Source organism: Salvelinus fontinalis, chromosome 7 (genome assembly GCF_029448725.1).
Source record: "Salvelinus fontinalis isolate EN_2023a chromosome 7, ASM2944872v1, whole genome shotgun sequence".
In the NCBI taxonomy this organism is placed as follows: Eukaryota; Metazoa; Chordata; class Actinopteri; order Salmoniformes; family Salmonidae; genus Salvelinus; species Salvelinus fontinalis.
Window position 1 is genome coordinate 54038440 of NC_074671.1, and position 14505 is coordinate 54052944.

Here is a 14505-nt window from a genome sequence, read left to right on the forward strand (position 1 = left end):
ATCAGAAGAGTGTTTTTCCCAAACAGGGAAGAAAACAGCCAGTCATAGACAGTAAAAGGCGGGCTCTCAAAGCTCCTTGTTCGGCTTTCATGACACGCCCTTTGAACCTCACACAGGGTTTATGCCATGCAGGTTTTGGTTAATGGTCAATGATTATATTCCTATATTATATTATATTTTGAATTAAATGTAAAGCAATCTCATCTATCGTCATCTAAAACGCTAAATTATCTAGACTACATGTAGTTCCTGACGACGAGAAAACTTCAATGATGAATTGAATGTACAGTCATTTTTAATAAAGCCTATATGATATTTATGGGCGCGCCTCTAAATTCAATGAATGGTATTTTACCGCCACTTGGTGAATATGTATGGTATTACAATAACATTGACACAGTCGGAGGTGATGCTATACTAAAACTAACCTCTGGGTTGAGCTATAAACCCAACCTACTGCTAAAGTTTGAAGTTGCATTGGCTGTGCCTTACAGTAATGATGAAGTCGATTAGACTCACAATTACATGTATCTGCTATTAACCAAGTTGTTTGTTCTGAAACAAGCCATATAGACATTGTGGAGTGTGTGGATGAGAATATTCATAATGTGATTGTGGGCCGCTGGAGTGACAGCTGGCCTTTTGTTCAGTATGTCTGTTAACACTGGTAGACACGTGCGTGTTGCATATATAAGGAAACTATTTGGCCATCTGTTTCATCCTTTCATTCTCCCCACATCGCACTCCATCTCACCCTCTACCCCCTTTCTCTCGCTGTCTGTCTTTGTATGCGTGTGTACATGCGTGCATGTGTAATCTGCTCATTATAGTGAGTAGGGCTATTAAATCTGGTGCGATTAGGATTAATATGGGATAATCTGATAAAGTCTGTCCAAGACAGAAACACTACACTCTTAGGAAATAAAAGTGGTATCTAGAACCCTTTACATGGAACCCAAAAAGGTTATACCTGGAACCAAAAAGGGTTGTCTTATAGGGACAGTCGAAGAACCCTTTGTTCTAGGAGTGTACAGTTTATATACACACACATCTATTCTGACAGCAACCGCTAGTTGATACTGAGATGCTAATATGATGATATGGCAATAGTCCTATGGGCAACACCTTCTGGTCACAACACAGCCCTCACTGTGTAAAACAACCTTAAATGCAGTGTACTGACAAATTAACAGTATGTTTCTGAAAAATAGTCCAACAAACCTAAGATAGGTAAGTGGTTGGATCAAATCACATTTTATTTGACACATGCTTTGTAAACAACAGCTGTAGACTAAGAGTGAGATGCTTCGTTGCTGGCTCTTCCCAACAATGCAGACAGAAACATATTTTAAAAAGAACACACAATGAGTAATGGGTTCTTAGTTTAGTGATGAGCTTGGATGGCACTATGGTGTTGACGGCTGAGCTGTAGTCAATGAACAGCATTCTCACGTAGGTGTTCCTTTTGTCCAGGTGGGAGAGGGCAGTGTGGAGTGCAATAGAGATTGCGTCATCTGTGGGTCTGTTGGGGCGGTATGCGAATTGGAGTGGGATAGATGTCACCAGGGGTACTCTGCTCCAGTCGGAGTGCAAACAGACGGCAGAGACATTGCCAAAGTTCACATATTTATTTAGGACTGGTGGTTGGACATGGTAAAGGTTGGTGTGTGTGTGTGGTTCTGTAACAAAAGGAGATGTCATAAGCAGGTTACATAACATGAAAAGATAAACAATGTGCTCCAATCCACCTTATAGAAACTTAAATCAGGTGCTGGATCTTCGTATATAATCCAAAGAACAGAAATAGGACAGCACTCCGGTAAATAAACGTACATTTTGACACGACATAAAAGGTGATAAGGATAAACCTATAAAACCAATACATCTCAAATAAAGAAAATAGAAAAAGCAAAACAAAAATGACTCTTAACTTGGACAAACACAACTGGAAAGAAACTGAGAAATGGCTTGACAGGCTAATTCATACTTCTAGTTTGTATTTAAAGCCTATCAGGCCAGTCCTGATAATTAGTGACAGGTGTGTGATTGCATGAGAGTGTCAACAGGTGAAATCAACTTGCCTGATCCAGTCCATCTCAGCAGTATGCTGCTCCACTCTGAGGGCTTTTGTACAGTTTCACTGTCATTGTTGTTTACAGATGTATGAATGGGCTGACTTGCCTAACTAAGCTGTGTCCGTGTGCGTGTGCGCACGTGTGCGTGTGTGTGCGCACGTGTGCATGCGCGGCTGAAGGGGATATAGCTGATTAAATTACCTCTCTGTCTGTAGGGAGCCAGGAGGTCGCCACGCCAGATAATTTAGTCAGAAGACATGCTGTCATTTGTGTGTGTGTGTGTGTGTGTGTGTGTGTGTGTGTGTGTGTGTGTGTGTGTGTGTGTGTGTGTGTGTGTGTGTGTGTGTGTGTGTGTGTGTGTGTGTGTGTGTGTGTGTGTGTGTGGGAGTCCCCTGTGGTGATAGGGGGTATCCAGGATGAAGTAATCTCTCATGGGATTCTTAATTAGACCGCAACCCCCTTCTCCTACTGTACTTCCCTAAATACCCTCACCCCTCTCCCCCTTCCCTCCCCCTCTGCCTCCCTGAAAGACCAGAGCAGACATTAAAGAACCAGTCAGAGGAGACTGACACACGTACTCATGCAGATGCATACTGTACATGCACACACTAAAACATGCATAACAATATACATGCAAATGCATACACATACAGCATTCAAGTAGCTTTGTGTCAGAGGGTTTTGAGTAATATGCTGGTAATAGTGGGGGGGGGGGGGGGTTAGTGAAATACATTTTCTGTCCTCTATTTTTTAGTCACGGGGTAATGAAATAATGAATGGTGGGCTGAGGCAGGATGGAGGTCAATGTTGTGTGTGGGGGGCAGATCAATTTACTGTTCACACACATGCACACGCACACACAGAGGACAAGTGCATTAGAGTGTCTAGTTTGAGAAACAGACGCCTCACAAGTCCTCAACTGGCAGCTTCATTAAATAGTACCCGCAAAACACCAGTCACAACGTCAACAGTGAAGAGGTGACTCCGGGATGCTGGCCTTCTAGGCAGAGTTCCTCTGTTTAGTGTCTGTGTTCTTCTGCCCATCTTAATATTTTATTTTTATTGGCCAGTCTGAGATATGGCTTTTTCTTTGCAACTCTGCCTACAAGGCCAGCATCCTGGAGTCGCCTCTTCACTGTTGACATTGAGACTGGTGTTTTGCGGGTACTATTTAATGAAGCTGCCAGTTGAGGACTTGTGAGGCATCTGTTTTTCAAACAAGACACTCTAATGACCTTGTCCTCTTGCTCAGTTGTGCACCGGGGCCTCCCACTCCTCTTTCTATTCTGGTTAGAGCCACTTTGCGCTGTTCTGTGAAGGGAGTAGTACACAGCGTTGTACGAGATCTTCAGTTTCTTGTGTAACGGATGTGAAATGGCTAGCTAGTTAGCGGGTACGCGCTACTAGTGTTTCAATCAGTTACGTCACTTGCTCTGAAACCTAGAAGTAGTGTTGCCCCTTGCTCTGCAAGGGCCGCGGCTTTTGTGGAGCGATGGGTAACGACGCTTCGTGGGTGTCAGTTGCTGATGTGTGCAGAGGGTCCCTGGTTCGCGTCCGAGGTCGAGGCGAGGGGACACCATAAAGTTAAACTGTTACACTTGCCAATTTCTCGCATGGAATAGCCTTCATTTCTCAGAACAAGAATAGACTGACGAGTTTTAGAATAAAGTTCTTTGTTTCTGGCCATTTTGAGCCTGTAATCGAACCCACAATTGCTGATGCTCCAGATACTCAACTGGTCTAAAGAAGGCCAGTTTTATTGCTTCTTTAATCAGAACAACAGTTTTCATCTGTGCTAACATAATTGCAAAAGTGTTTTCTAATGATAAATTATCCTTTTAAAATGATAAACTTGGATTGGCTAACACAACGTGCCATTGGAACACAGGAGTGATGGTTGCTGATAATGGGCCTCTGTATGCCTATGTAGATATTGTGCTTTTCTTTCAAAAACAAGGACATTTCTAAGTGACCCCAGACTTTTGAACGGTAGTGTATATATTTTTTAATAATGCCATTCACTTTGTTACACTCATAAATAGTAAATAGTAGCCTATAGCTGCTAAAAGTAACAAAATAACCTGAATATGCACTTTAAACCGAGTGAATAAGTGAAGAAAAAAAGCTGCAATAGGCTTCTCTTGGTCAGTAAGGATTTCCCCATGCCCTGATTGGGTTTGAGATGGTGATACTTCGGTGAGTGTTCCGGCTTACCCGGGCCCATTCCTCTGTCCCATTGTGAAGTACAGCCTCCTCTTCCACTGGGGGCTGACTATACTTTGGCTTAAAAATCACCGGTATGGACAGATTAAACTCAACTCTGTCTCTCCACTACCAGGCAACTGTAAACACCTACGTCATTAGAGGTGAAGTTGGTCATATGGAGAGAATAGTCGTGCTCAGTCAGCTGCACTCGGCCGCTTACTTCCTCCATTACGGGATTTATGGATTTGTCAATGTCACGATAGTCCTTGAAGACCCATCTCACAGTAATATCATCGCCACCCTATGGAGCCCTACACTGCAGGTCTAATTAGCTCCCTCTGAAATGTGCATACATTATGTAAGACACCGTCCGACCATGTACAGTACTGCGGTTGATGCTTTTCTGGAGCAACACCTTGCCAGCTGTCCAGCACTCCACCTTGTATAGTCCAGAGTCTGGCTGAGACAGGTTCTGGAGCAGGACAGTTCAAATGTTCTGAGATGATCTGAAAGTAAGCTTCAGTCGCTTCGATAATTTTGCATCCAGTGTGGATTTCTCAGGTGTAGGGTTAGAAGTGTTCAACAGCAACAGGCTCTCTTCAGGTTTAGAGTTGGATATCAAACAGTAGTCATTTTACTTATCGTTGTAAAAGAGATATTCGTCACCTTCTATAATCTCATAGGTTTCTTGGACAGCATGGGAGGTTCGGATCAGAACAGCCAGTAGAACGCTCAGCTTTGTGACTGTAGCCATTGTACACACCCTGTCTCTATTGATGGGAAGCACCGCGAGCTGCCCAGTGACACGAGCATACCAGACGAGCTAAATAACTTCTATGCTCGCTTCCAGGCAAGCAACACTAAAGCATGCATAAGAGCATCAGCTGTTCTGGACGACTGTGTGATCACAGTCTCCGTAACACATGTGAGTAAGACATTTAAACAGGTCAAGATTCACAAGGACGCAGGGCCAGACGGATTACCAGGACGTGTACTCCGAGCATGCGCTGACCAACTGGCAAGTGTCTTCACTGACATTTTTAACCTGTCCCTGACCGAATCCAACATGTTTCAAGCAGACCACCATAGTCCCTGTGCCCAAGAACACATCTGTAGTCTGTAGCCACGAAGTGCTTTGAAATGGCTCACATCAACACCATTATCCCAGAAACCCTAGACCCACTCCAATTTGCATACCGCTCCAACAGATCCACAGACGATGCAATCTCTATTGCACTCCACATTGCCCTTTACTACCTGAACAAAAGGCACACCTACCGGAGAATGCTATTCATTGACTACAGCTCAGCGTTCAACACCATAGTGCCCTCAAAGCTCGTCACTAAGCTAAGGACCTTGGGACTAAACACTGCAAAAGGATCATGGACTTCCTGATTGGCCGCCACCTGGTGGTAAGGGTAGGTAACAACACATCTGCCACGCTGATCTTCAACACAGAGGCCCCTCAGGGGTGCGTGCTCAGTCCCCTCCTGTACTCCCTGTTCACCCATAACTGCATGGTCAAGCACGACTCCAACGCCATCATTAAGTTTACAGACGACACAACAGTGGTAGGCCTGATCACTGACAACGATGAGACTTACAGGGATTGTAAGTAAGCCTTTCACTGTAAGGTCTACACCTGTTGTATTCGGCACATGTGACAAATAACATTTGATTTGATGTGTTGTGGCGAACCAGTCACCTTATATCTGCTTTTGGTCAGTTATCTTATGCCTCAATGTTGCAATACTGGCGACCCCGTGATGCTGAACCCAATATCTCCTAATCTTTTCCACAGAATCGTGGAGGGCCTGACATGTCAGAGCAGAGTGCAGTGGTGAGGTCTCTGATTGGTCAAAACATCTCAGATTGAACATGCTGATGGTGACAGAACCAGATACAACTGGTGCTTCATGAACCCTGGCTGCATCATAGGCCTGCCTCTTGCTTCTTCTCAACTGTCAACGGAAAGTTTCCACTTCTTGAAAATGTGTGACCATGTAAGGTTCCAATCTGAAGATGCTGTTTCTTATAACTGATCTGATACAAGCTTCTCTCTCCACTGGCTAATTCGCACCAGTCACAGACATTTGAGTCATTTTGCAGATGCTCTTATCCAGGGCGACTCACAATAAATAAGCTTTTGTTCTTGCGCATCACAAACACAACTGATTCAAATATTAAACTAATCAAGGTCTTCTCTCTGTCTGGGCCATAATTAGCTGAACCAAGTGTGTTACTGCAGGGCTGGAATGAAACCCTGCACTCCGGGTAACTTTCCAGAACCAGAGTTGGATAGTTTTCCCTCTATCTCTCTCTGTCTCTCGCTCGCTCTCTCTCTCTGTCTCTGTGGTCACTCTCTCAGATGAATAGCATGTCGGTGTCCTCTCTCTTTTTGTCTCTTATTTCAGACGGTTATAAATGTGTATCTAGACAGAAAAGATAAAGAACGTAGTAGAGAGAGAAAGAGAGAGGTTGATAAAAATATATTTACAGCCATTTCCCTTAAAACTGATTGGCTCTGACATTGTGAGTGATGGGATTTCCCACAGACAACATGTGACATGCCTAAAGGGCATACACACGCAGAGAGACTGAGAGAGAGAGATAGAGAGAGATGGAAGGGAGAGGGTGTAGTATCCCTTCTGGCCCTGAGGGCGGTTTCTGACCCAGGTAGTCCACAAATGGTGGCTTTTTGGGAAAGTTCACATAATGAAAGGGAAAGGGGGATACCTAGTCAGTTGTACAACTGAAATGTGTCTTCCACATTTAACCCAACCCCTCTGAATCAGAGAGGAGGAGGGGGGGGGGGGGGGGCTGCCATAACCAACATCCACGTCTTCGATGCCCAGGGAACAGTGGGTTAACTGCCTTGCTCAGGCGGTAGAACGACAGATTTCACCGTGTCATCTCGGGGATTCGATCCAGCAACTTTTCGGTTACTGGCCCAATGATTAACTGTGTGTGTGTGTGTGTGTGTACATCCTGTTATTTTCCTCCTCTTCAGAAACAAACAGAGAATTCCTGAGACTAGGATAACATGTCCTCTGTTGTGGTGGCGTCAAACAGTTTGGATAAATATGTGCAAATGATGATAACGTTGCTACCTCACTCTGTCTCTCATGATCATTATCCTTACCATTATTCGTTTTCACACAAACACACACTCGGTTGCGTCTCGGTGGAGTCCGTCAGTTCACGGCCAGGACTGAAGAGGGAACCGTTGGCTTCCCTGTTTGGGATTTATCTTACTTTTTTTTTTATAGCGGCACACACGGAGAAGAGGTGTGTGTGTCCTCTCCCCCTCTCTCTCTCTCTCTCTCCGCGTTGGGTGGGAACACACATCAAGGATTGTAGCCGTTCGGATTTAAATCGGGACGCTTACAAATGAATGGAAATCACCACCGAACAGGACCAAGGAGCCTCTTCCACCACCACCACCCACCCCGAGCTCGCCCGATGCCCACTGTAATTTAGCTCCCCATTAACACTGGGGCAAGCGTCTGCCCACCGACTGACTTCACGCGCGCCGGGCAGCAACATAGAGAAGAATGGAGGCGTTTTTCGCAGAGGTAAGCTGGGATGAGAGAATCGCTTTTCCCCCGTTTAACATTATATTTCCCCGGTACTGGTTGGCCTAATGATATAAATATGAAATGACATGGTAGCCTGTCATAAGACCCGTTGTGTGAATATCGTTTGGACATTTTATTTGGTGTAGGCTATGATGGTGGTTCAACAAGAATCCATTTATGGCCGACCCTCGGCAAACACAAGCATAATAAAACTATTCGGGTAGGCTACGGGAGAAAATATAGTAGGTGTAGGTTATGTGTCACAATATCGAAAACATTTGCTTTCTCGCTCGCTCTCTCTCAATGTAGGCCAATGTCATCAACACAAGTGAATACTAGCCTACCTATCATATTAGACTAAAGTCTACTGTCAGGATGTGCTAAAATGGCACCACGCCACTCATCATGTAGCCTGCACTGCCATCCTTATCTGTCCATTCTCTCAGAGGAGGAGAGGAGTAGCCTAATTGGCTAAATGCAGGCTGACCAGAAAATAGGCTAGTCTTTCCATAATGCTGCATTTCGGATTAAGACCAATCTGTTAAGGGAGAAAAGCGTGGTATTGTTACTAGTCAAGCTACTAACCTACTGGGGTATTAGTGTCTATACGAGTATGATCAGTGGGGGGGATTCTTTCTACCCTCTCTGGGGTGGCTGTGTGGGGCTGTGTCTCGGAGAAGGAGGATGGGAGGTGTGGCTATTGCGGGATTTGAGGAGGGGGTGGAGAGAGGAGGAAGAAGAGAGGGTGGGTGCTTCTGTACGATGAAGGCGAAATGGAAGGATACGAATTGACTGGAGGTGAGACAGCGAGTTGCTATGGTTGTCATTACGGATTATTAACTCCATGTCCCAATCTCTCTCTCAAGTCAATTCAATTCAAAGGGGTTTTATTGGCATGGGAAACATAAGTTTACCTTGTCAAAGCAAGTGAAATAAACAAAAGTGAGAAGAAACAAAACACAACATCAATAATAAAAAATAAAAAACAATTTACAGTAAACATTGCACTCATAAAGGTTTCAAATGGATAAAGGCGTTTCAAATGTTATATTATAAGCCACGTACTGTGTTTCTAACAATGTGGAAATCTCTCTCTCTCTCTCTGTCCATCCTGACATCTGCTATTAAATGATTGATGAAACATCCCGTCCCTCTTTTACGTAGCACTGGATTCTGTCACTGCAGAGAGAGAAGCCCTCTCATGTCTTGGTGTTTAAATTGCGTTGTTACCGATTCTCCCAGATCAATAAGCTAATTTACGACTTTTCGCTCCGTCTCTTTGCCGGGGGCGCTAACAGATCTCTACTCCGGTCACCAGTTTGCTAGCCCACGTAGTTTGGCCCACTAGAAAACCTTATTCTATAAACTACATGTGTTTTCTGCAGGATAATCTATTATATGCTAATATATTGACAGGTTGTTGTGACAATATAAGCCTAATAGGTTTAGACATGGTTGGTGTGTTCTTTGTTTCTTACACATAAAAACAGGGCCGCATTCTTCCCCAATTCACCCCATTCAGGCCTGGGGATGGATGGTGCCAACCTTCCCACCTCCTCCTCAGTCCTTCCTCTTCCTCCTCCTCCTCATCTTCTTTCTCCCCTCCTCTTTTCTCCTCACCTCCATCTCCTCCCTCTTTCTAAGTCATTCCATCATGGTGTTGTGGTTTTCATTTCTAGCACACACAAGCAAACACATCACACACACACGGATTGTCTCTTCTGTGCATTAATGTGTTATCCTCTAATTGTAAGCTACTTACCGCCATCCTTCTTTATCTCGATCTGATATAGCTTTAACAACCGCCCCTTATTACTGTGACGTCATTCACTCAGTGTGCGTGTACACTACCAGTCAAAAGTTTAGAACACCCCCATTTTTCCAGTTTGTATTGACATTTTATTGAATGCCCAGTGAATAACCTGAAATGGTACAAAGGTAAGTGGTAAACTGCCAGAGGTAAAAAAAAAATTAAAAAGTTTTGGTTACCAAAAATTTAAAAATAAGGTACATTTCAGAGTTACAAAAAAAAGAGGCTTTTTTTCAGGGAACAAGTAAAGGGTTAACAACTTACAGCTGTTCTGCAGCAATTGTCGTAAATTAAGCCTTGAAAGTTGACGCTAACAATTCCTACAGGTGTCCCAACTTTTGTTGATTACTTACCAACCCTCTGACTGTATAAAAGCAGTGTTGGGACAGACTGTTACTACACCCTCTTAAGCATTATTTGCACTGTATTGTACTGCAGGAAGTAGTATATTGCTATCATAATGGATAGAACAAAGGCAATTAATAAAGGAAGACCGACAGACCATTATAGCCCTTAAAAGTGTAGGTCTTTCCTTTAGAGAAATTCAAAAGAAAGCCAAGGTGTCAGTGAGTACAGTTTACTACACCATCAAAAGGCACTTGAAACTCTGACAGGAAGAGGTCTGGCAGACCCAAAGCCACAACAGAATCAGAAGACAAGTTTCTGAGAGTCAACGGCTTGCGTGATAGGCGGCTCACAGGACAACAGCTTCAAGCACAGCTTAACACTGGTCGAAGTCAGCAAGTCTCAGTTTCAACTGTGAAGAGAAGACTTGGAGCTGCAGGTTTGACAGGTCGAGTGGCAGTACGAAAGCCATTGCTAAGATGGCAAAATAAGAAAAAGAGGCTTGCCTGGGCCACGAAGCACCGCCAGTGGACTACTGAAGACTGGAAGAAGGTCTTATGGACTGATGAAATCTTCGGTTCATCACGCAGGGTTTTTGTACGCCGTCGAGGAGGCGGAAGGATGGTTCCTCAGTGTGTGACACCAACTGTCAAACATGGAGGAGGAAGCGTGATGGTCTGGGGCTCTTTTGCTGGAACCAGAGTTGGCGACTTGCGCAGAGTGTGTGGCACCCTGACCCATAATGGCTACCACAACATTTTGCAGTGCCATGCAATTCCATCTGGTGTGCGCCTAGTTGGTCAAGGGTTCATCCTACCTCAAGATAATTATCCAGAACATGCCTCCAGGCTATGGGGTTCATCCTACAGCAAGATAATAACCCAGAACATGCCTCCAGGCTATGGGGTTCATCCTACCTAAAGATAATGACCCCACCCCGAACATGCCTCCAGGCTATGGGGTTCATCCTACAGCAAGATAATAACCCAGAACATGCCTCCAGGCTATGGGGTTCATCCTACAGCAAGATAATAACCCAGAACATGCCTCCAGGCTATGGGGTTCATCCTACAGCAAGATAATAACCCAGAACATGCCTCCAGGCTATGGGGTTCATCCTACAGCAAGATAATAACCCAGAACATACCTCCAGGTTATGGGGTTCATCCTACAGCAAGATAATAACCCAGAACATGCCTCCAGGATATGTCAGAACTACCTTAGAAGAAAAGAACAAGAAGGTATGCTTCAAATCATGGAATGGCCAGCACAGTCTCCTGACTTAAACCCCATCGAGCTGGTTTGGGATGAATTGGGCAGAAGGGTGAAAGCAAAGCAATCTTCAAGTGCAACACATTTGTGGGAACTTCTGCAACAGTGTTGGGAAGAACTTTCCGAACAATTTTTGATTTCCATTGTAGAAAGAATGCCACAAGTGTGTTCGGCTATTATGTCTGCAAAAGGTGGCTACTTTTATGAGTCAAAAATGTAGATACAATTTTGTTAAACAAAACTGTTTAATGATTTATTTTTCGTCTCCAATTGTTATCTGTTCTATGCTTTAGTTTCAGAGTACATTAAGAGATTAAACTGTGTGAATTTCAATAAAAACTGAAAAAATTGAGGTTCTAAAACTTTTGACCGGTAGTGTGTGTGTGTGTGTGTGTGCGCGTGCGCGCGCACATGTGTCTGTCTGTCTCCATGGGTGTTGTTACAGATGTAGTAAATTCTCTACACTGTGACTCAACACATCACACCTCCATATCCCTCGGCAACAGTGGAAGGGGAGGCCTGGCCGATAGGGGTCCACCACGGTCCTAGTGTCCCCCATCACATAAATACACGTTGTAAAGATGACACTGTGTGACGTGTTGGACATTCATTCCAGTCTTCTTTCTCTCTCTTGCTCCCCATCTCCTTTACCTCTCTCTCTACCCCCCCCCCCCCCCCCCCTTTCTCTCTCGCTCTCTCTTTCTCAATTCAATTTCAATTTAAGGGCTTTAATGGCATGGGAAACATATGTTAAGTAGATAATGAACAAAACTGAAATATACAGTACACATTTACAGTAAACATTACACTCACAGAAGTTCCAAAAGAATAAAGACATTTCAAATGTCATATTATGTGCAAATAGTTAAAGTACAAAAGGGAGAAAAAAATAAACATAAATATGGGTTGTATTTACAATGATGTTTGTTCTTCACTGGTTGCCCTTTTCTTGTGGCAAAAAGTCACAAATCTTGCTGCTGTGATTGCACACTGGTATTTCACCCAATAGATATGGGAGTTGATCAAAATTGGGTTTGTTTTCAAATTCTTTGTGGATCTGTGTAATCTGAGGGAAATATGTGTCTTTAATATGGTCATACATTAGGCAGGATGTTAAGAAGTGCAGCTCGGTTTCCACCTCATTTTGTGGGCAGTGTCTTCTCTTGAGAGCAAGGCTATGCTCACTGAGTCTGTACATAGTCAAAGCCTTCCTTAAGTTTTGGTCAGTTACAGTGGTCAGGCATTCTGCCACTGTGTACTCTCTGTTTAGGGCCAAATAGCATCATAGTTTGCACTGTTTTTTGTTAATTCTTTGCAATCTGTCAAGTAATTATCTTTTAGTTTTCTCATGATTTGGTTGTGTTGATGTCCTGGGGCTCTGTTGGGTCTGTTTGTGTTTGTGAACAGAGCCCCAGGACAGATTGCTTAGGGGCCTCTTCTCTAGGTTCATCTCTCTGTAGGTGATGGCTTTGTTATGGAAGGTTTGGGAATCGCTTCCTTTTAGGTGGTTGTAGAATTTCACGGCTCTTTTCTGGATTTTGATAATTAGCGAGTATCGACCTAATTCTGCTCTACATGCATTATTTGTTGTTTTACATTGTACACTGAGGATAGTTTTGCAGAATTCTGCATGCAGAGTCTCAATTTGGTGTTTGTCCCATTTTGTGAATTATTGGTTGGTGAGCAGACCCCAGACCTCACAACCAAAATGGGCAATGGTTTCTATAACTGATTCAAGTATTTTTTAGCCAGATCCTAATTGGTATGTCGAATTTTATGTTCCTTTTGATGGCATAGAAGGCCATTCTTGCCTTGTCTCTCAGCTTGTTCACAGCTTTGTGGAAGTTACCTGTGGCGCTGATGTTTATGCCGAGGTATGTATAGTTTTTGTGTGCTCTAGGTCAACGGTGTCTAGATGGAATTTGTATTTGTGGTCCTGGCAACTGGACCTCTTTTGGAACACCATTATTTTTGTCTTACTGAGATTTACTGTCAGGGTCCAGGTCTGACAGAATCTGTGCAGAAGATCTAGGTGCTGCTGTAGGCCCTCCTTGGTTGGGGACAGAAGCACCAGATCATCAGTAATCAGTAGACATTTGACTTCAGATTCTAGTAGGGTGAGGCCGGGTGCTGCAGACTGTTCTTGTGCCCTCGCCAATTCGTTGATATATATGTTGAAGAGCGTGGGGCTTAAGCTGCATCCCTGTCTCACCCCACAGCGCTGTGGAAAGAAATGTGTGTGTTTTTGCCAATTTTAACCGCACACTTGTTGTTTGGTTAAAATTGGCAAAAAACACACATTTCTTTCCACAGCGCTGTGGGGTGAGACAGGGATGCAACTCTCTCTCTGTCTCTCTCTCTGTCTCTCTCTCTGTCTCTCTCTCTCTCTCTCTCTCTCTCTCTCTCTCTCTCTCTCTCTCTCTCTCTCTCTCTCTCTCTCTCTCTCTCTCTCTCTCTCTCTCTCTGCCAGACCCAGTGGCTGGGGTAAACTCTATACTGTGCCATGTTGATTCAATGTAAGCATGAGAGTGGCACATATTGTGTGTGTGTGTGTATGTGCATGTGTCCATGCCTGCAGCGTGTGTGTGTGTGTACACTACAGTAGTTTATATGAACTAATATATTCACTCTTATTAAAAGGTCTGTTCTGAATGAGTTATGGCTGCCAGACCCCCACTCTTTACATCATGATGAATTAGACAGAGGACTCACACACACGCACGCACGCACGCACGCACACACACACACACATATGTGCATGTGTCCACGCCTGCAGCGTGTGTGTGTACACTACAGTAGTTTATATGAACTAATATATTCACTCTTATTAAAAGGTCTGTTCTGAATGAGTTATGGCTGCCAGACCCCCACTCTTTACATCATGATGAATTAGACAGAGGACTCTCATACACACACACACACACACACACACACACACACACACACACACACACACACACACACACACACACACACACACACACACACACACACACACACACACACACACACACACACACACACACACACACACACACACACACACACACACACACAGGACTTATTTAGCCGGGCAGAGACCAACCCTCTGGGGGTCCTTTTCATCATCATTTCATTTATTTTCATTCCTTCATGATCCCTCCATCTCTCCCAGCTGTCCCTCCCTCATACAATTCCACTCTCTCTCTCTCTCACTCTATCATCCCCCTTCCTTCCTTCC

The 14505-nt window shown here is 44.1% G+C and overlaps 1 protein-coding gene across 1 annotated transcript in view; it reads left to right on the forward strand.

The window, feature by feature from the left end:
* Positions 1 to 7498: 7498 nt before the first annotated feature.
* LOC129859700 (unconventional myosin-X-like) overlaps positions 7499 to 14505 on the forward strand; it is a gene marked incomplete in the record, with an annotated part of 36849 nt that continues 29842 nt past the window's right edge. The window contains 1 exon segment of the mRNA XM_055929784.1: positions 7499 to 7851. Within this exon segment, the coding sequence (XP_055785759.1) occupies positions 7835 to 7851 (17 nt within the window).